We start from the raw sequence: 23,347 nt of genomic DNA on the forward strand, positions 1-23,347 counted from the left end.
TCTTTCCACCATTTTGTTTGTTAAATAATAAGTTTGTATTGAATTTGGGGTTGAAGGTTTCTGTTTTTTCACTATTTTGTTTGGTAAATAATCAGTTCTGTATTAAATTTGAACCCCCAAAGCTTCCGTTTTTCAACTGGTTTGTCTGGTTTCCTCTCCCTAGATCTTCATTGTTTTGTAATGGTTTGTTGGGTTTCCTCTCCCTAGATCTTCATTGTTTTGTAATGGTTTGTCTGTTTTCCAAGGTTAATGTACACTTGTGATGGTTTGCTTTTATTTTTATGAAGTGTGTGGTCATGTTAATTTTTGAATTGAGTTTTTTTCTATCTTTAATTCAATGGAATGTGCAGTTTGAGATGCAATTGACAATGTCATTTCAATGTCCTTGTGTTTGCTAAATTTTCTTATCATGCCCATTAATTTATTTTTTATTAAGTGTGTATGCTCACCTTTGAATGTGTTAGAATAGAACCTTACCTTTCGTTGCTTTAGAGCAACATAAGCTACGGGTTAATGAGGCTTTTGAGCCCTAAAGACTGTCCTTAAATCGTTCAGCTTTAGAATGGGCCGTTGGGATTTATAACACATTCAAAGAGAATGTCTATTTGCAGGGTTTTTAAACTTTGTGTTGAATTTCAAGGTTAATATGCACTTATGATGGTTTGCTTTTATTTTATGAAGTGTATGGTCATGTTAATTTTTCAATTGATTTTTATTCTGTCTTTAATTCAATGGAATGTGCAGTTTGAGATGCAATTGGCAATGGCATTTCAATGTTCTTGTGTTTTCTGAATTTTCTTTTCATGCCCATGAATTTGTTTTTTATTAAGTGTGTATGCTCATCTTTCAATGTAACAGAATAGCATCTTCCCATTTGTTGCTTAAGAGCAAACCTGAGCTACAGGCTAATGAGGCTTTTGAGCCCTAAAGCCTACCTCAACCTGTTCGGCTTTAGAATAGGCTGGTGGGATTTATAATACATTAAAAGAGAATGTCTAGTTGTAGGGTTTGTAAACTTTGTGCTGAATGTCAAGGTTAATATGCACTTGTGATGGCTTGCTTTTATTTTATGAAGTGTGTGGTCATGTTAATCTTTCAATTGATTTTTATTCTGTCTTTAATTCAATAAAATGTGCAGTTTGAGCAGTGGAATTTCAATGTTCTTGTATTTGTTGAATTTTCTTTCCATGCCCCACAAATTTATTTTTTATTAAGTGTGTATGCTCACCTTTGAATGTGTTAGAATAACACCTTCTCATTCCTTGCTTTAGAGCAACATGAGCTACGGACTAATGAGGCTTTTGAGCCCTAAAGCGTATCCTCAAACTGTTCGGCTTCAGAATGGGCTGGTGGGATTCATAACACATTCAAAGAGAATGTCTATTTGCAGGGTTTTTAAGCTCTGTGTTGAATGTCAAGGTTAATATACACTTGTAATGGTTTGTTTTTATTTTATGAAGTGTGTAGTCATGTTAATTTATGAATTGAGTTTTGTTCTGACTTTAAGTCAGTGGAATGTGTAGATTGAGAAGTAATTGGCAATGGCATTACAATGTTCTTGTGTTTGCTGAATTTTCTTTTTATGCCCATGAATTTGTTTTTTATTAAGTGTGTATGCTCACCTTTGAATGTGTTACATAGCACCTTCCCATTCATTGCTTTAAAGCAACATGAGCTACGGGCTAATGAGGCTTTTGAACCCTAAAGCCTGTCCTCAAACTATTCAGCTTCAGAATGGGCTAGTGGGATTCATAACACATTCAAAGAGAATGTCTATTTGTAGGGTTTTTAAAATTTGTGATGAATGTTAAGGTTAATATGCAATTGTGAATGTTACTATTTTCAATTGAGTTTAATATGCAATTGTGGGACTTTAGCATCTAGGTTAAAGCTCATATCTAATATGTAGAGGGCAAGTAACTTAAGTTATTTATTGGATTCAATTTCAGTACCAAAAGTAGACTTATTTACAATTGAGATGTATTACATTCTATATGGAGTAGAAAGGCATATAGGGTATGTAGACTTTGTCTGTCCAGATCATATATCAAAGATTGAAATCCTAAACATGGCTCAAAAATTGAACATAGTTGTAGAAGGGTGTAGGATATGGTGGATGGATGTAAATAGTGATTGTAGGAAGTTCAAGGAAATTGATAAGTGCTTGTGCATAAGTAATACGAAGTATTCTTTTTTTACATTGAGCATCACTTTTATCAGATTTTATCGGTTATTCATGTGTATTTGTGTTATTTTATGCATGTAGGGTTGTGGAGACAAAGTCGGATGAAAGAAAGAAAAAGTAGATCGTGAACGTGATTGTGATGAAGTTCTTGGATCAAACAAAGGTGAAGACACAAGTTGTGCTCAAAGACATGTGGGTGTGTGCCAACCTCCATTGTGCTCAAGAGAATACATAAAGTGGAGGGGCACAAAACCAGTTACACTCATTTGTTTCGACTCGTGCAACATTAGCAACAACTTCGTCAATATGGTTTAATTGAAGATGTGATGCGATCTACCGCATGGATGTGTGGCCATTCATGTGGTCTCGATGAAAAGAATGGATTCGAAAGCATTTCGGCGAATTATTGTAGCAAAAATACTGTAGCAAAATCACTGTAGTTGTTACCGTTCACAGTGCGCAGGAAATGAAGACCTGAAAATTCACATGGGCGTGTGGAATTTCCAGGTGCCCGTGTGGATGGCCGATTCCAACCCCTATAAATACCGTGTTTTGAGAGTTATTAAAGGATCTTTTCCCCATCTTTTGCCGACCTATGGAGGTGCTCATTGCTAGGGTTTGGAAAGGCTTTGCCTAGGTTTTTGGAGCGGTTCTACGGCCTTCAACATCACATTCCTTCGGAAGAAAGCTATTGGGGGAGCTTTCGTCGACATCGATTCGGCTAGGTGTGCCCTAGGCTTGACAAAGGAACCTTTGGAGAAGACGAGGCAGCTCCACAAGACCATCGATACAGACTACAAGGGGTTTTTATCTATGGATAGCATGGCTTTACTCTCTATTTCATTGTTGATTGTATATTGCTCCATGGAGAGCTAAACACCTAGTGGGTGCTTGGACTTGTAAACCCTAGGATAATTTTGTTTCATTGACTCGTGTTTTGCTTCTTTAATTAATGTTTTAATTGATTTTTCAACATTGAATGCTTGTTGTATTGATTTTCCCTTAGAGTGACACTAGGGTTGAGAATCTATCTTGGTAATCCTTGTGGATGAGTGACACTCCATTAAGGTTAGACAAAGCAAGGTTGTAGAGGGTTGAGAGGGTGAGTCGAGAGGTAGAGGAACGTCCCCTTTCCTTTCCGACGTGATTTATCCTACCTCCACATTCCAAGAGTTCTTTACTGTCATGATAGAGTGAAGTACTAAGATACAAACTCCACTGGGGCTTAGTTGCGCAAGCAACAGATTGAAGTCTTGAAGTAACCTTAATGCTGGGGCTTAATTATGACTAGGGGTCTTTTGCTTGAACTAAAGGGTTAGATCTATACTAGGGAATATGGTTTATCACTTGGAGTCCCTAGAGCTTCATGCAACCCTGTACAGTGTGAGGCGTCGAGAGCATTCCTTTCCGCTGGGGCATAGTGTAAGGGTTAGTCACGGTTGACCTTAGGTTTCGGACCGTGTGTCTTTGGATTTCCATGACTTGTTAAACTTCATTTAGGAGGCATAATTAGTAGTCTTGAACTTGAAATAATAGTCCTAGGGTAAGCAATGTCCGGGTACCCTATTTTCTTATCGATTGTCTTTCCTTTTCCCTATTGCACTTTCCTTTCTTTTCTTTACTTTTATTTGTATTGATATTGTTCACTCACTCACAAATTGGTTCATTCTTTAGCTAAATAGCATCACTAATTGCTTACTAACAACTATTCCCTGTGGATACGATTACCCACTCACTAGGGTACTTTATTACTTTGACAACCCAAGCACTTGCGGTACACACACGCAAGGGGTGTGTCAGAAATTATAATATACTTAGATGCTCTCGTAATGGCCGCGTTTGTGGATTCCTCAAGAAATACTCATATCCGTATAACTGTTAGAGATTAGAGGTGGATGCATAGAGTAAACTGGTGTATGGATGGTGATATTGGTGGTGGCACTCATGGGACAGATGGTAATACTGCTACATCAATAGACCTTGCTGATGAGGATGAAGATCCCGAAGGAGATGACTTGGAAAAGATATTGACAGGGAGATCAGGAAAAGGGAAAAAGGTTGATGAGGAAATTGAGTTTGATTAATCAGACTACAACTTTGATGATGACTTTAATGATGAAATAAATAAAGGGGGATGCTTGTCTACAGCTCTAGTACCTGTGACTAGCCAAGAACAACCAGACTTGGGTAATGCTGACACATTACAATCTGACAATGATTACTCTGATGTGCTACATTTATGTTCATCAACTGATTCAGAAAGAGTAAGACCATCAAAACCAGCATTTTCAGAGTTTAATGAGGAAGTTGAAATGAGAAACCCTAACTTCAAGATTGGCATGAAATTCAAGGCCTTCAAACAATTCAAAGTGGTAGTAAAAAATTATGGGATTAAAAACAGATATGTCATGAACTTTAGGCTAAACACAAAAAACCAGATGCAAGGCTTATTGTGCAAAAGGCTGCCCATTCTACTTGTGGGTCTCCCCAATGGCAAAAGATGGGGCAACTATTCAGATAAAATCAAGGGTGTTGCAATATGAGTGTGGGAGAGAACATAAGAACAGACATGTGAATACCAGTTGGATTGAAAAAATATACATGGAACAATATAGGGTTAACCCTGCATGGAAGTTGGCTGGGATTGTATAAGCTGTGAAGATTAACCAAGAGGTTAAAATAACAAGGTTGACAACATTTAGGGCCAAAAGAATTGCTTCAAGGTAATTATCTATAGGATGTTAGGATGGTAGGTTTGTTAATGGTTATTGGCTTCTAAACTACTTTTTATTTCTTTTCATTTTTTGTATGCTTGCATGTGTGATTTAGGGCAATAGATGGGGATAAGGAAACACAAATGCTCAGACTTTATGATTACAGGCTAGTTCTACTTAGGAAACACCCTGGCTCAACAATTAAGTTCAGATGTGACCAAGGCATGTTCGAGGCAATGTATGTGTGCCTGTCACCTCTTAGGACTGAGTTTCTAGCCGGCTATAGGAGAATTATATCTGTAGATGGGTGTTTTTTGAAAGGGTTATATGGGAGCCAATTACTAACTGCAGTGGGCATAAATGCTAACAACTCCATTTATCCTATAGCATGGTATGTCGTTAATAAAGAAAATAGGGAAAATTGGGTATGGTTCTTGCAGCTTTTAGCAGAGGATTTAATGATCACAGATAGTCAAAACTGGGCCTTCATGAGTGATTGACAGAAGGTATGTGTAGATACTGCCAACTAATATTGTGTTTCATTGATTTATCACTGACTACTAATTCATATATTATTTTGTTTTTTCTTTTCTTGTGGGGATGGTGTGTCTAAATTAGGGCTTAATTAGTGCAATAAATGAGTTGTTTCCTGTAAGCGAACATAGATTTTGTGTGAGGCACATCCATGGCAACTTCAGGAAAATCTTTAGAGGAAAGTCACTTAAAGACCAAATGTAGCGATGTGCAAGGGCTACCTATCCAACGGCATTTGATAGAGAGATGAATACTTTGGCTGGAATGTCTCAAGGAGCCTTTGATTACCTTAGAAAAATAGACACAAAGCATTGGTGTAGGGCATATTTCCATGAAAAATTCAAGTGTGACATATTATTCAATAACTTATGTGAGTGTTTTAATGGCCAAATTCTTGAAGCAAAGACAAAAGGTATAGTATCATTAAATGAGATTATCAGAACTCAACTGATGACTAGAATACAAAGGAGGAGGGATTTTATGAAAAATTGCACAACCACAATTGCCCTAAAATTCTAAAACATTAGAGAAATACAAGCAATATACTTGTCTTTATACTACAACTTTGTCAAGGGGGGTCCAATTATCAAGTCTTAGGCATTGGGGGACAGTTTGTTGTTGATAAAGATGAGTCCAGCTGTTCTTGTAGGGTTTGGCAGATCACAGGTGTGCCTTGCACACATGTAGTTTCTATAATAGATTATAACAGGGAAAACCCAGAAAATTTCCTACATGAGTGTTACAGTGTAGGCATTAGATACTTATGGGCACACCATAAACCCCACACATGACAGGGATTCCTGGCCTACAACTGAACAACAAACCATGATACCACCTATGCCCATGAACCAGAATAGCGGAAGAAAAACATTGCTAAGGAGGAAGGAGACTGATGAAAATAACATTCAGTTCAATAAGGGAAAGGTGGCCAAAATAGGAGGTAGAGTTACTTGTGGGGTTTGTGGAGCAAGAGGTCATAATAGAAGATACCATAGTAAATAGGTATGAGTTGTGTTTGCGTTGTAATGTTGACTAACTTCATTCGTAGGTCAGCTAGTAGATGATTTTCATTTTTTAAGCGTCAATGGCAGGGTAACATGGATAGTGCAAAGGCAAGTGGGCATCAACACAAGCAGGCAGATGGTGATTTGTGTGTTAACATACTTGTCCAACTGTATCCACTAGTATTGTGGTCACATTTAGGGGTTGTTTGGTAACTTGCAACTAGCTGTATTGCAAGTAGAGTTACATGTAAAACATTGTTTGGTTACCTGTGAAAAGCATTTTACATGTAAAATATTTTACATGTTATTGTACTATTACAGCATTTCAACTTACAACAACTTTTGCTGTAAGTTGAAATGCTGCAAAACAACTTGGTTAAAGTCACATTCTTTTTAGCAAAAAGCATAGCATTTCAACTTTCCCCTCTTGCTTGACCAGCCCCACTGATAAGCTCACCGTTCCGAGAGCCTTGCGCTATAGTCCCGCCTCTCTCCAGTAACATCGTAATCCATTCCCTCTCCTCGGTCCGGTAACCTCGCTTCGGTAACCTCGCGATTCTTGCCTGAAAACGTCAAAAGGTACATAGTATCATTCTTATTATCCTCTCCCGCCACCACCCGTGGCTCATCTCCGATTATCATGACAAGCCTCCCTCCATTTCAGGTCTCTCCCCATTATTCCTGCATTCTTCTCATATCTTGCATCTTCCTTAGTTCCATTCTAGGTACCAATTCCTTTTTCTTCTTTCTTAAATGTTTTTTTAGGCCTGGTTTGTCTTTATTAAAAGTGAGACTTTTTGTTATTTTTTTTTTTATTTTGGGATCATTTTTTTTTGTAAGGCCTGGTTTATCTTTATTAAAAGTGAGATTTTTTGTTAAATTTTTTTTTTATTATTTTGGGATCAATTTTTTTTGTGAGGCCTGGTTTGTCTTTAATAAAAGTGAGATTTTTTGTTAATGTTTTTTTTTTGGGGATCATTGAATGGCATAGAATCAAGCGTACAAGTAAGGTCCTTTGATTGGACGAAAGAATTTTGTTGAACATCTTGTTTTGGTGGTTGTATTATGTTGGTATGCTTAAAAGGTTTTTGAATTTACAATATTGTACTAATTTGCTAAAACCTGGTGGTCTTCTTTTTCTTTTATAGGCTTCTTTTTTTGCCGTAGAACCACAGTTTTGGTGATTATGTAATTTTGGGGTTGTATTTGGATGCTATGTTTAAGTACTAAGTAGTGTTTGATTTGGAGTTTATGCTTAGAATTTACATGTCTGTGGTAGTTTGGTGAGGCTTTGTTTTTTTTTGTTTTTTTTATAATTAAAAAGGAGGTTCTTTTCTTATGTGCTTTATTTTGTGGAACACCTATGTGTCATAGACTCGCAGCATATGCATTCATAATCATTGGCAGTGTACTGATAATTTGGGTAACTTTTATGTGAGCAAAAACTATAATTTTGAACGTATTCTTTCATCAAGATTTGTTATACATGGACACATTGAGATTTTTGAAATTTGCTATTATATATCCCAATGAAATTTGCAAAAAGAAGGTTCAATAGAATCCCACTATTCTTTCATCAAGATTTGTTATACTTGGACACGTTGATTCTTTCTTTGCTTTTGAATTTTTAGAGGAACTATATGGTTGAATAATGTGCCAAACTTCTACTATTTTCTTCATTTTCCACGGATTTATAGACCAAAATTAGGGCTACACAGAACATGTATTTGATAGATGTTGTTCCATCACCAGTTGTTTATGCAAGAAAGAAATTGTGAAGTGACCATGTTAGTTTTTATATTCAACTACATAAACATATGGCACTCTAACTATGTCTTTCCCAACCTAGAATTTTCTCAACCAAGAACCATAACATATTTTCTCAAAGTCAGCATGGAGATACTTATATTTTTTTTTGGTAATTATTTAATTATCTTACTTAATGACTATTGCAATATGACTTATAGATGGAGTCAAAGTATTAAGATGAATATGCCGCAATTGTTTCCACTTTATTTGCCACCATCTTTGCGTTAATGTGGTTTTGGAGAAGAAACCTTAGTTTGCCATGGGAGCCTTATTACTGAAGGCTGGAGAAGCTAGCAACTCAAGTCTGAATTGAAGAGTAGCTAAAGATGGACTCAAGCCTTGTTAGTTTGGTTTGAATTTAAGTTGAATAATTTTGAATTTTGGGTCAGTCAAAGTAGTTATGAGTGGAGAGGGTAAGCATGCTTTATTTTCTCTGATAAAGCAACGTGTAGGTTGCTGTGAACTCTTGGAGTTTTTGTTCTTATCTGTTTTGTTTCTTTTAATAGTATGTAAGTTCTTGAAATGAACTAGGGTCTATGCTTTTCACTTAAAAAAAAAATAATATTTTCATTTGTGTTTTTTAGAGAGTGTGTGATATTCTCTTTGTGTGGAGTCTTTGAATTGGTATCAGAGCTTTAAGCATTGATCTTTGGAGGCTGTGGAAATGGGAGACTCATCAAGCTTTGTATCTAAGGTTCGGGTGTTTAGTGGTCAAAACTATTCAGCTTGAGAGGTAAAGATGAAGGCATACTTGAAAGCATATGACATGTGGGATGCTATAGAGAAGGATGATGATGTTGATATTCTTCCAGAGCATCCAACAACTGCACAGAAGAAGAGTCATGTTGAAGCTACAACCAAGAAGTACAAGGCTCTCACTGCAATTCATTCAGCAGTGAGTGAAGAGATGTTTACAAGACTTATGACTTGTGATACAGCCAAACAAGCATGGCTCAAACTCAAGGAGGAGTATGAGGGTGACTTGAAGGCCAGAAGAGTTCAAGTTCTCAACTTGAGAAGAGAGTTTGAAATATTGCGGATGAAGGATGGAGAAACTGTCAGGGAGTTTGCTGACAAAGTAATGAATGTCGTGAACCGGGTTTGTCTACTTGGAGAGGAACTCACAGACCAAAGAGTAGTGGAGAAGGTACTAGTTAGCTTGCCTGAGAGGTTTGAGCATAAAATTGCATCCTTAGAAGATTCCAAAGACCTTACAGTGATGAGCGTTGGTGAATTGGTGAGTTCTCTTCAAGCTGTGGAGCAAAGACAAAAACATGAGAAAAAGATGAGAAAGAGTTCGAGAGGAAAGCAAGGTAAGACAGAGATTGGTGGTCACGAGAAGACTAAGTTTCGGAAGAAAACATTCAAAAAAAGGCGCTTGGGAAGTTTACTGAGGACTACAAAGAAGCTAAATGTGCAAGATGGGAGTCAAAGCAATACCTATGTGAAGAAGTAGAGGGAATTTCCTCCTTGCCCACATTGCAAACAAACAAATCACTCTCAAAATTTCGCTGGTTTTAGACCAAGTGTCCAATGTAGGAAATGTAAGCAATTTGGTCATATTGAGAAGGTGTGCAAGTCTGATCAACAACAACCAAAAGCTCGGTGGGTCGAAGAAGTGGAACGTGATGAAGAGATGATGTTTATGGCCTTTGAGAAGGAAAATTCGGAAGTGAATGCAAGAGAAGTCCCGGTTGTCGGATAGTGGGTGCACTCATCACATGTGTGGAGATCTTGAGAGTTTCAAGGAATTGGATCGAAGCTACAAATCTAAAGTGAAGATAGGCAATGGAGGCTATGTTGTCATGGAGGGGAGAGGTGTTGTTCTCATCAGCACACCAGGAGGTAAAAAGCAAATATTCAATGTGCGTTTTGTACCTGAAATCTCCCAAAATTTGGTAAGTGTAGGCCAATTACTTGAAGCTGGTTTATCATTTAATTTTCATGATAAACTGTGTGAAGTTTTTGATAAAGAATGTGGAAAACTAATGGAAGTTGAGATGTCAGGCCATAGTTTTCCTTTAAATTGGAAGGATAAGTCTGCATTCCATGTAAGCATGGATGAAACCTTGTTGTGGCATAGGAGATATGGCCATTGTAGTCTTGATACTCTTAAGCTGATGAAAGACACTCAGATGGTGATCAACATGCCAAACATGAACACAAGAAGAGGCTCATGCACTGTATGTGAAGAAGGGAAATCACATAGGCTTCCTTTCCCTGCGCAACAAATTAGAAGAGCAACAAAGAAGCTTGAGTTTGTTCACACTGATATATGTGGACCTATGCACATTGAATCATTGAATGGAAGTAAGTATTTCATTCTATTCATTGATGATTTTAGCGAGTTCACATGGGTGCATTTTATGAGGCTGAAGTCTGAAGCTTTTTCGAAGTTTATGGAATTCAAAGCATTGGCTGAGAATGAATCTGATCTCAAGATCAAAACCTTGAGATCAGATAATGGTGCTGAGTTCTTATCAAACCAATTTCAGGAGTTTTTGCAGTTGAATGGCATTCTACATCGACTCTCACTCCATACTCACCCTCAACAAAATGGTGTGAGTGAGAGGAAGAACAGATCAGTGTTGAACATGTCAATATGCTTGCTCTTTGAGAAGAAAGTGCCAAAGTTTTTCAGGGTGAGCAGGGTGAATACTCGCTGCTATTTGCGTAACCAGGTTAAGTACCAAGGCACTAAACAATCTTACACCTTATGAAGCTTGGACAAGCTACAAAACCAAAAGGTAAATCATCTCGTAATCTTTGGTAGTGTGTGTTACATTCATGTTCCACGGTGAGAGGAGAAAGAAGCTTGATAAAAGAGCGTAGATGGGTATTCCGGGTAGGCTATAGCTCGCTGACCAAGGGCTATAGAATCTACAATGTATTCTCTCATAAAATCATAGTTAGCAAAGATGTGAGAATTGATGAAGATCAAGTATGGAACCCGGGAAAAATGATAATACAATGACGTTGAAGTCGAACATCGGGCTTTGTTGAACATCCAATGCATATGCAAGGTGTCCAAAATGTTCAAGATGAAGAGCTTGAAGAAGAAATTGGAGAAGATAATAATGGTGAGGTGTCATCTAGAGGTTTTAGAAGTTTGGAAGACATATATGCTCGTTGTAACTTGGCATCATTGGAACACGAAAATTGTTTTTGAAGCTTTAAAAATCAGATGCATGGAGAAATGCAATGGAGGAGGAGCTTAAAATGATTGAGAAAAGTGATACATGGATGCTAGTGACACGCACCGAGTTGGAAAAGAAGGTGTTAGGTGTCAAATGGGTTTTCAAATTAAAATTGAATGCGGATGGGACTCAGAAACAAGCACAAAGCAAGGCTAGTTGTGAAGGGCTATTCACGGGGAAGTTGGAGTGGATTTCTTTGATACCTTCGCACCTGTGGCAAGGCTAGATACTATCATATTGGTGTTGGCTATCGCTGCTCACAAAGGTTGGTATGTTCATCAATTGGATGTAAAATCAGCCTTCCTCAATGGGTATCTAAATGAAGACCTCTATGTTCATCAACCAGAAGGTTTTAAGAAGCCAGGTGAAGAAACAAAGGTATACAAACTTCAGAAGGCACTTTATGGCTTAAAATAGGCTCCTAGAGCCTGGTATAGCAGATTGAACTCTCATCTATTGAACATTGGGTTCATGAGAAGTGAAACTGAAGCAACATTGTATGTGAAAAGAAGTGAAGATGAAGACTTATTAGTTGCTTCAGTGTATGTGGATGATATTTTATTAATAGGCAGCAAAGAATCAAAGGTTGAAGAGTTTAAAGAGAGCATGAAGACAACTTTTGAGATGAGTGATCTTGGGAGGATGTCATTCTTCTTGGGAATGGAGGTGAAGCAAATGGAGACTGGAATATTTTTACATCAAAAGAAGTATGCAGAAGAACTCTTATCCAAATTCTGTATGGGAAATAGCAAGCCAGTCAGTACACCATTTTCAGTTGGAGAAAAACTCTTCAAGGAGGATGGTACACCTCAAGTAAATGGGAGAATGTATAGAAGCTTGATTGGGAGTCTATTATATCTCTGCAGCACAAGACCTGATATTGTGTTCTCTGTGAATTACTTGTCTCGATTCATGCAAAATCCAATAGAGAGGCATTTTCAAGCAGCAAAGAGAGTCCTTCGATACATTAAAAGGGACTGTTGATTATGGCATATACTATGGTAGAACAAATTCAGTAAATCTTATTGGCTTTTCGGACAGTGATTGGGCTGGAAATGATGAAGAAGTGAAGAGTATTTCTGGAAATTGCTTTACTATTGGGACTGGAGTGATCACTTGGAGCTCAAAAAAGCAAGGTCCGAGAACTTCAATCAACACTGGTCGAGTATATTGGGGGTATCCGAGCGTTGAAATAGGTCAGTTTTGGCTAAGAAAAACCGATGGTCGATCTTGGCTTTGATATATCCGAGCTACTCTTATCCTATGTGATAATTGTGCAGCTATTTCGATAGCAAAGAATCCAGTTTTTCATAGCAAGACCAAGCACATCAAAGTTAAATACCATGTTGTTCGTTACTATGAAGAGAAGAAAGAAATTAAAGTGGTGTTCTCATTGCTCGAAGAGCAATTAGCTGATATATACACTAAGCCTTTGAGCAAATTCAGATTTGAGATACTCGTAATGAGGCTTGGAATGGACGGCTTGAGTCCAAGGAGGAGATTGAAGGCTGGAGAAGCTAGCAACTCAAGTCTGAATTGAAGAGTAGCTAAAGATGGACTCAAGCCTTGTTAGTTTGGTTTGAATTTAAGTTGAATAATTTTGAATTTTGGGTCAGTCAAAGTAGTTATGAGTGGAGAGGGTAAGCATGCTTTATTTTCTCTGATAAAGCAACGTGTAGGTTGCTGTGAACTCTTGGAGTTTTTGTTCTTATCTGTTTTGTTTCTTTTAATAGTATGTAAGTGCTTGAAATGAACTAGGGTCTATGCTTTTCACTTTAAAAAAAATAATATTTTCATTTGTGTTTTTTGGAGAGTGTGTGATATTCTCTTTGTGTGGAGTCTTTGAATTACAATAGAGATGCACAACGAGCAAATTATATTTTAAGAATAATAAATAGCTCCGATGAGGCTAGTATATCTATGTTGAGAATGAAAAGAGCATCATTTTTTGGATTGTGTGATCTTTTAAAAGCAAAAGGATTGCTATACAATACTTTACATGTAAGTGTGGAAGACCAAGTGGCTATGTTTCTTCACATAGTTGGTCATAATGTGAAAAATAGGGTTGTTGGAGTTAATTTTCTAAGATCGGGAGAAACGGCTAGTCGATATTTCAATCATGCCTTGTATGCTATTGGAGAACTTCGGGGTGAATTAATCCAACCACCTAATATAGCCACAAGTCCAATCATCACTCAAGATCCAAGGTTTATGCCATACTTTAAGGTAAGAAATATAGATTTAACTCTAAATAATTTTTTAACTAACAGATGCAAGGTGTTAATAATTTTTCATTAATTAATAGGATTGCATTGTAGCACTTGATGGTACACATATTCACGCATCTGTTCCACACGATATTGTAGCGCGTTTCTGTGGAAGAAAGCCTTACCCTAGTCAAAATGTACTAGCTGCAATTATTTTTGAATTAAAGTTTACATATATACTAGCCGGTTGAGAAGGTTCAGCACATGATGCACTTGTCCTTTGGAATGCTTTGGAAATAGAAGATGGGCTTGTAGTGCCGGAAGGTATCATAAAATTATTTCAAAATTAAAATAGTTAATCTAATACAATTGTGTAATTAATAGATTGTGTCTATTTTGTCATAGGCAAATACTACCTAGTAGACGCGGGATACTCCACCTGAACCAGTTTTATATCACCATTTCATAGTGTTCGATACTATCTTAAGGAGTTTAGTGCACAAACTCCATCAAATAGCAAGGAGTTGTTTAATTATAGGCATTCCTCTTTGCGTACTTCAGTAGAACGAGCCTTTGGTGCTTCCAAAAATCGGTTCAAAATTCTAACATCTAGACCATTTTCTCCATTTCAAACATAATTAAGTGGATATTGTCATTGCGTGTTGCATACTTCATAATTACATTTTACAAAGAGGTAATGATATGTATGTACCAAATATTGAAGTTTGGGAACCAAACACAAATGCATGCGAGGTGAGAACGCAAGCCAAAGCTCGTGAAGAAACAAGGGAATGGTGCGCAATACAAGAAACAATTATAAATGATATGTGGATTAATAAATAAATCTAACTTCCTAATTTTTTTTAAGCCAAAAAAAAAATTTGTGGGCTTATGGAACACTATATGTTTTCTAAATTTTGTTGTTTAATTATACAAAACAAATCATGTGATGAAACTTGTTTATGTGTTGTGTTCGTTTGTGATCTTATTGAATATTTCCTTACATTTTGAAATTGTTATACCTTGCCCATTATTGAATATTTTTAATTTTGAAATAATTACTTCAATGCTAATTATATGATATAGATGGAGTCTCAAGACCTAACACAAGAAAGCCATGACTCTGTTGGAAGGAAAACATCAACTAATTTCTGATGGACCGCTATCATGACATCTTTTATGTTGGCATTTCTGGTTGAGCACGCAAATCTTGGGCTTAAACCTGACAAGAGATTTAAAAGTGTTGCTATAAATGCTATTGCTAGGGTTGTGGGTGAAAGGTTCAATTTACCCATAAGTGGTACACATGTTTTCAATTGTCTTAGGTATGTAAGAAAAATATGGCTAATAATAAAAAAGATCAAAAATTTAAGTGGTGTATCATGGGATGATGTGGAGAAAAAAATAATCATGGGAGAGGAGGAATACCGAATATACATACAAGTAAGTAGTGCCTTAGAGTTTGTTATAATATATTTTTAATATTTGTGCATTAACTTTAATTAAAGAATGAATATTTATCTTTGTAGGCCCGCCATAGGGAAGAGATTTATACTAATAAGCCAATTCAAGACTATGAAGAGATGGCAATTGTATATGGAAATGATGAAGCAACGGGATCTTTTGCGAGAACATGTGCTCAAAGTTCTAGAAGCCTAGGCACACAAATGGAACCACCACTACAAACGCCAATAATCAATCTTGATGACCAAAGTCAAGGCTTCGATGATTTTGGCGACATTGGATAAACTCAACCTCCTACCAATGACACACCGACGAGCTCCACCTCCAAAGCCAAAAAATGGTAAAAAAAATGAGGAAAAAGTACTAAAGTGGATGAAGAAATCATGCGAAATGTTGAGCATCAATTAGGAAGAATTGCAAATGCATTATAGGGAGACAAAAGTCAATTTATTAGTAAGCAATTGCTTGATAAGATTATGACTTTAAGTGAGCACTACACCGAATATGATCTTGGACAGGCATATGACTATTTCCTTCAAAATCTTCCTTTAGCAAATGGGTTTATGAACAAAACTCATTCACTTCATTACCTTTGGATGGATGATTTTATTGATCAATTGAGGGGTGGTCATCGAGCATGAGTTGTTATAACACCATATCATGTTGTTTTATCTTAACTTGGGATGATGTCTTTGGACAATGTTATGTTTTGTTTTAATTGGACAAGTATCATGGGATGATGCCTTTGTTATTTATTTATTTATTTATTTATTTTGTTGTTGTTGTTTCATGGACAATTGTCATGTTATATTTGAACTATGAATGTTGAATGTCGTATATTGGATGAACAAGGCTTTATGTTTGTATTTTTCTGTATAATTATTCTGATGTGTATTATGAATGTTGAATGTCGTATTTTGGATGAACAAGGCTTCATGTTTGTATTTTTTGTATATCATTATTTTGATGTGTATTATGAATGTTGAATGTCGTATTTTGGATGAAAAATACTTCATGTTTGTATTTTTGTGTATCACTATTTTGATGTGTATTATGAATGTTGAATGTTGTTGTTGTTTTTTTTTTTTGGTTGGATGGACAATTGTCATGTTATATTTGAACTATGAATGTTGAATGTCGTATTTTGGATGAACAATTAAAATAAAATTAATTAATTAATAATAATAATAATAATAATAATAATAATAATAATAATAATAATAATATGAGTAATCTCACCTCTTAACTTAAATGGTAACCATATCTTTAACTTATATCAAACCAAACAAAGAAAAAGTAAATGTAGCATTTCCAATTACAGTAAACCATACAGAAATGATGTAAATTGAAATGTAGGATTTTCACTTACATTGTAATTCCACTTACATGTAATTTCACTTACAGACAACTAAACAGCCCCTTAATGTATATAATTATAATTGCTTGCATACATTACACAATCAAAATTTTTCTTCTTGCCCTACTTAAAATATAGGGTCCTGAAGAACGCCGGCAACCTTCTGATAATGATGGTATGCCAAATAGTAGCATGCAAGATAAAACTAGATAAGAGGTAATTTATGGAGTGATATAATATATTATATATATTACATATATTACACACATTTTATGAAATAAAGACAACTCGGTCTTTTGAAACTAAGATCTGCTCTATTTGGTGTGCTCTAGGTGCATTGTGCAAGGCAAGGCAGCGAGTTAGAGGAAGGCACAAGACATGAAGAGTTCACCTAGGAGCCTGTATCAGAAGTAAATATCTCTTGATGCTGTAGATTTCACTTTCACTTACACCCATTACACCTGTTTTTACTTCTTTCACACATGGCAGATAATTTCTATGCTTGAAGAAAGTATCCCTGCTAATGCTAACATTATTACTGACGGAAGAATTTGATGAGGAGGAGAAAGCTAGACATTAGGAGGGGGACTAATAATACGACCTCACAAGAAGCAGATAAAAGCACATCTGGCCATGGAAGGTAGCACGCAAAGGTAAAAAAGTTGATGAGAAGGCCAAAGAAGGAGATAATGGCAAAAAAAAGAAGGGTGTGTCTTCCCCCATGAATTGGGGCTCCTACAGGTGGTGGTGTCACACAAGGAAGACCATCTTGAGGGCCTCCTAGCATTGTTTATGGTTTTGGGGTTTGTTACCATTTTTTGTAATTTTAGATGTACTTGTTGTGGTTGTTTGAATGCATTGATACAATTGTATTGTTATATATGTATATGTGTTTTAATGTATTCCAACAGATGATGGATGAGGTTGTTGGATTCTTCTTAGATTAATGAATGTTTAAAACTGTGAAATCTATACGCAAATCAGCACAGGTTGTATTGAAATCATGCAGATTAGATTAACTTGCATGCATAATGTTGCATAACAGAAATCTCCAATTCAATATGGGATTAAATATTTTGCTGGTCACTCACTTTTGGAGTTATTTCATTTCGGTAACTAAGTTTTCATTTAGTATAAAAAAGGTTTCCCAACTTCGTGTTTGGTTTTTCTTTAAGCTTGACGTTGACAACTCTACTGACATAGAGGCTCCATCTCAGATTGAGAACGTGACGAGCTATGCTTACTGTGTTTATTCTGACATCCACGTTAGATCTATGGATGTGGTTACTTGAGAGTGACTCCTTGGAGAAAAGAAATCAAAATTGAATAACTTTTAAAATACAAATTAAAATTTGGTAATCGAAAAAAAAAATGAGTTCAAAACTTAGTAACCTATCAAAAACAATTAATCTATTAAAAGTAAAAAGTGAAAAAGGAAGAATTTTGATACTGAAATCGCCCATCCAGAGGAACAATGAACGGTCTGAATCAAGAAAAATCAAAACCGTCCACGTAAACTTTATGATTCGTGCCCCAAAAATGGTGAGGGATCTAATTTCTAATCTTTTTTCTCTCGTATATATTCCAAAAACCTCATCGTTTTCTCGATAAACCCCAAAACCCTCATCGCTCTCTCTTTCTCACTCGCTCTCCACCGATGGCCGCCGCCTCTCTCCGTGCTGCCGCAGCCGTCCGACCCCAAGCCTCTTTCCTCCTCTCCAAGCGCTTCCTCTTCTCCGGCACCTTCTCGCGCCCTACTTGCCTCCCGTCGTCCCCTTTCCTTGGCGCCGTCCGCCCTCGCCCCTCACCTGCAGTAATATCCCATGAGACCTTGCGAGTCCTGGCTCCTGGAGCCCTGCGGATGATTCCGATCCGGTGTAGGGTTAACCGGGCCGGTGACTCTGGTTACTCGCCCCTCAACTCCGGCTCCGGCTCCGGCTCTGGGTCGGGGTTTACTGACAGGCCTCCCGCGGAAATGGCGCCGCTGTTCCCTGGTTGCGATTACGAGCACTGGCTCATCGTCATGGACAAGCCTGGCGGCGAGGGGGCTACCAAGCAGCAGATGATCGATTGCTACATCCAAACCCTAGCCAAGGTTGTCGGAAGGTAATGTTCCGATTTGCTTGGTTATGATGGATATTGGCTGTTCGTAAACTTATGTTTATGTGAAGATGAGTTTTTTCCCCCAGATTGCCATCCATTTCTTTATGCCGGCTTATGGATTTGAGGAACTTTAACAAGATATATATATATATATACACATATATACACAGTTGCCTCCAAGTCTGTGATGCTTAATGTTATCAGTGTTATGCCTATTTTTTTTTTCTTTGATTTTGTTTACAATTTAACAATTTTGTGTTTCTTCTATTCATTTGATGCCAGTGAGGAAGAAGCTAAGAAGAAAATATACAATGTTTCTTGTGAGAGGTACTTTGGGTTTGGTTGTGAGATTGATGAGGAGACATCTAACAAGCTGGAAGGTTTGTGTTTACTTTTTATCTGAGCTAATAGTGTTAAATGACATTCCATGGACTGTTGAATGTGCAGTTTGTTGAGATGTATAGGCTTTCTAGTCTGCATTACTACATGCTTCTCGTGTTATGGAGTAAACTACGCCCTTCTAAGAATGCAGGCTTGTGTTTAATTTAGTTGTGGTGTTATCTGTTTGGGAAAAGCGCTGCTTATTTTAACAACGCATTAATATGGTATTCTAATATGGCTTATTTGGCTGCTTAGTTTGTAGAACTCATTTTGACCTTTGTTCTTGTCATTTCTTAGTTTGGCATGTAATTCCTCGGTTAATTGCATCCAACTAGTTTAGGGTGTTGCATGGCTGATGGCTTTACTTTTAACAGGTCTTCCAGGTGTTCTGTTTGTCCTTCCAGATTCTTATGTTGATGCTGAAAACAAAGACTATGGAGGTAAATTTTCATCATATATTTTTTAGCATCTCTTGATATTTATCTGTTGATGTTTCTAAATTGATTGCATCACTGTGTATCTGCACTGAATGCCTGTACCTTGTTTTTTGCTTGCAATTAGAAAGCCTAAATCTAAGTTATTCTTATTCCACCATATATTGGGAAGTTCTGGTGTTTTTCAGTTTTAGATCTCAATCTATTTCCCTTAAAGAATGCTAAAAGTTTCTCAATGGACACAAATTGGTTGATTATTCTATCTAGGAAAAATTGAAGAGCTTTCAGCTTTGAATACCAATGAACATGTATCAGCATCCTGCATGTATTACTTCGAGTAAAAATTTAAAGCCTTTGATGGAGATAAGAAATGTGGAAGTTATCTTTAATTCTTTATGCTTGTGTTTCATTGGTTTATGCTGGTGAAGCAACCTTCAAATGTATGAATGAATCTTGAGGTTTTAACCTAAAGCTAGATGCTAGTTGTGAATTAGGGATACCATTGAGTGGAAAATATTAGGAATTGTGGAGACCTCACTTCTTTCTTGTTATATCAAAATCCCTTCATTTATAGTTTTGAATCTTTATGCCTAACAAATTTAGAGAAGTTCCTGGCTTAGTTGGCTAAAATTTGAGCATATTTTGCGGATAATATGCTTTGCCTTGAGATTTAGTTTCTTTATTTCATCACCTCGTGATCACCTAATGCTTTGTTGGGGCCAGTCACCTTCTAGTAGTGTTTCCTATCTTTAGATATAGTTGGGAACACATTTGGGTCATATGTTCTACCCATGATCTTATTTTACCTCATTTATTTGGAAAAAGTTTTGATTTCACTTATCTTCTTTCCCTTTCACTCTCTGACATAATTTGTTTTAATTTTTAATTTGAATATATTTTTTTTAATTACCTTACTTTTTATTTCTAAATTACATTTATATTTTTTTATTTACAAACTGATTTTTATATCTTTGTAAACTGATTCTTATGTTTCAAATCTTTTTAAATATGATTTTCTTGATTTTAAAAGACCTATTCTACTGTAATTCAAGTTTTAAAATGATTTAAACACCCTTTTTCTTTAGTTCTGTTTTCTAAAGACAACTTGTTTTACTACAATATTTACAGTGTTTATATACATACCTGGAAAAAACTTGCTATATTAAATTTTTCTTCATCTTTCTAAAACCAATATGGTTCACATGTTGTACATACTTATGCACACATGTATGCTTATATAAATCATGTATGCTTATATATTTATGTATTCAAGTGTCCTATACTCTCTAATATTTGGATACTTGACATTTGTATCCTTGTTTAGGAATACTGCCTTCTAGATACTTTTGGAGCTATTTAAGTTGCCAAAACTTCCTATCTTTTAGATTATACAATTTCATCAGTGTCATGGGCATCTGTGCTGATTTAAAGGCTAAAGCTTTTGGATGTTTCCATGGAGTTTACTTCATGTGACATTATGTTATAAGATCTTTGCATTTAGTTCTCTCCTTTTAAATACTCATCTTTTATTCAATCTCAATGTCTGCAGCTGAATTGTTTGTGAATGGAGAAATAGTTCAAAGATCCCCTGAGAGACAGAGGAGGGTCGAACCAGTCCCTCAGAGAGCTCAAGATAGACCAAGATACAATGATAGGACGAGATATGTGAGGCGGAGGGAGAACCAGCGTGGATAGGGCTTCACATAATTGTTGATCCAGCTTAGCTAAGTGTCAATATGGTGATAGTGCTGGTTGCGTTATCCTTCTTATCTTGAAGCAATTTGCAGCCAGACCCTACCGAATGTTCTTGTTCAGATTGTCTTGGTTGAACACTCTCTATGTCATATGTGCTGGTCTTTTTTAGACTGGGTGCCCTACTTACTCTGCAGACTTATCTAATATTCAGCTTTAGACCTCTGTTTTCTCCTGCTGGTGTTGGCTGTTAAATATGAAAGATTATGCCTTCTGATGATGTTCATGTTTTTGTTAAAAGATGCAGGTAGGTTGTGAAAAGTGACTCCTTTGATTTTTAAAATATGTTGAAAACTTGTTTAAATTCTTCTCGTTTTCTATTAAATCTATGCATGTTTTTTTTAACCATTTGAATTGTTTTTTGAATGAGTGTTTTGAGAGTAAGCGGGATGGTTAGTGAAACATGTAGTATTCCCTTGTGAGGATATTAGTGTTTTTGAAGATAATTAAAATGGGGCGAATAATGTGTTCTACTTATTATTTATTTTTTTTTTGCAAGGTAGTAGGGGAGCGGCACCTGTAATAAGTTATTGGCTTCCATTAATCACTGTCCATTTTTCCAGTGCCCTTGTAAATTAGCACTCAGATCTCAAAATAGACAGGTGGTTTTTAATTGGTAGCAAAGCTTTGAATTTATTATGGTGAACATGAGAAATCAGGACAGACAACAACAATTAACTTCTGAACCCAAAATCTCAGGGCAACCAATTAAAAACATCGGAACCCAATTTAACCAAGAGCCTAATCATAGGGCAATGGTTGGTGGGTTGTATGCTGCCAGGGATACTGGAAGGTGTAATTCTTCTAATTTTTATGAAAAAAAAGAAATTATTTAAAATGTTTAAAACCCATCAGTAAATAAGATATGAGATCGAGTTCAGTCAGAGAGATTCGGAGCTTTCTTGGCTTAGCTGGCTACTATCGGAGGTTTGTTCAGGACTTTTCTCGTTTAGCAGCGCCGTTGACGAGATTAACCAGGAAGGGTGCCCGTTTCACCTGGACTGAAGCCTGTGAACAGAGTTTCCTGGAATTGAAGCGTAGACTCGTATCTGCACCAATCCTTGCTCTGCCAGAAAGTGGTTGTGGATATGTGATCTACATTGATGCTTGTAGGACACGCTTGGGGTGTGTTCTGATGCAGAATGGTCGAGTCATTGCCTATGCTTTAAGACAACTGAAACCTCATGAAGAGAATTACCCCACCAATGATGTGGAGTTAGCAGCAGTCGTTTTTGCACTGAAGATCTGGAGGCATTTTATGTATGGGGAGCCTTGTGAAGTGTACACAAACCATAAGAGTTTAAAGTACATCTTCACCCAGAAGGAGTTTAACATGAGGCAAAGGCGATGGTTGGAGCTGATCAAGGACTATGACCTCAATGTTCACTATCATCCAGGCAAAGCCAATGTGGTGGCTGATGCGCTAAGCAGGAGGCATAATTATGGAACCACCGAGGATTTGACTGAGCAGAAGCTACTTCTGGAGGAGTTGAGGAGGTTCGAATTGGAGGTTGTTCCGCCAAGTTCCGAGGTTAGTCTGGCCAACTTGAGCATCCGAACGAATTTGATGCAGAGGATTAAAGAGACTCAGATGCAGGATCCCAAGTTGCAAGAAATCTGTGCTAAATTTCAGGAAGGAGGGTCATCTCAGTTCCGAGTGCATGAGGATGATACCATCAGATTTGGAGATCGAGTTTGTGTCCCTGATGATTCTGCTTTGAAGAGAGATATTCTGGAGGAGGCCCATTATTCAAGCTACACGATCCACCTTGGAGGTACAAAGATGTACAGAGGACTCAAGGAACATTTCTGGTGGAACAACATGAAGCGTGAGATAGCTACTTTTGTCGCCCACTATCTTACTTGCTAGCAGGTTAAAGCAGAGCATCAGAGACCGGCAGGTTATCTTCAGTCGTTACCGATACCAGAGTGGAAGTGGGAGCACATCACGATAGATTTTGTGACTGGTTTGCCCTGTACTTGGCGAAAGCATGAGTTTGTGTGGGTGATTGTGGATCGCCTAACTAAGTCGGCACACTTTCTACCTTTGAAACCTGGTTTGGGTCTTGAGAAGCTAGAGGAATTGTACCTTGGAGAGATTGTTCGACTGCATGGCATTCCTGTGTCAATCACATCTGATCGTGATTCGAGATTCATCTCGAGGTTCTGGAGGAGTCTACAATCAGCTTTGGGCCCCAGATTGACT

General features: G+C 37.0%; 3 protein-coding genes across 3 annotated transcripts; all 3 read left to right on the forward strand.

The window, feature by feature from the left end:
* The first annotated feature begins 8,985 nt into the window (after positions 1-8,985).
* On the forward strand, positions 8,986-9,951 carry LOC120271553. Its single transcript, XM_039278239.1, has 2 exons — positions 8,986-9,698; positions 9,786-9,951. The coding sequence occupies exons 1-2, from the start codon at positions 8,986-8,988 to the stop codon at positions 9,949-9,951; spliced, it is 879 nt and encodes a 292-aa protein (XP_039134173.1).
* Positions 9,952-11,914: 1,963 nt separating this feature from the next.
* Positions 11,915-12,983, forward strand: LOC120271554 (uncharacterized mitochondrial protein AtMg00810-like). The gene is made up of 3 exons (XM_039278240.1): positions 11,915-12,256; positions 12,372-12,639; positions 12,724-12,983. Exons 1-3 carry the CDS (start codon positions 11,915-11,917, stop codon positions 12,981-12,983), a joined length of 870 nt encoding a protein of 289 aa, XP_039134174.1.
* Positions 12,984-18,084: 5,101 nt separating this feature from the next.
* LOC120272698 (multiple organellar RNA editing factor 2, chloroplastic-like) lies at positions 18,085-21,361 on the forward strand. Its single transcript, XM_039279569.1, has 4 exons — positions 18,085-18,577; positions 18,857-18,954; positions 19,330-19,395; positions 20,939-21,361. Exons 1-4 carry the CDS (start codon positions 18,129-18,131, stop codon positions 21,082-21,084), a joined length of 759 nt encoding a protein of 252 aa, XP_039135503.1. The 5' UTR covers positions 18,085-18,128; the 3' UTR covers positions 21,085-21,361.
* Positions 21,362-23,347: the final 1,986 nt, after the last annotated feature.

Source organism: Dioscorea cayenensis, chromosome 11 (assembly GCF_009730915.1).
Source record: "Dioscorea cayenensis subsp. rotundata cultivar TDr96_F1 chromosome 11, TDr96_F1_v2_PseudoChromosome.rev07_lg8_w22 25.fasta, whole genome shotgun sequence".
Lineage (NCBI taxonomy): Eukaryota > Viridiplantae > Streptophyta > Magnoliopsida > Dioscoreales > Dioscoreaceae > Dioscorea > Dioscorea cayenensis.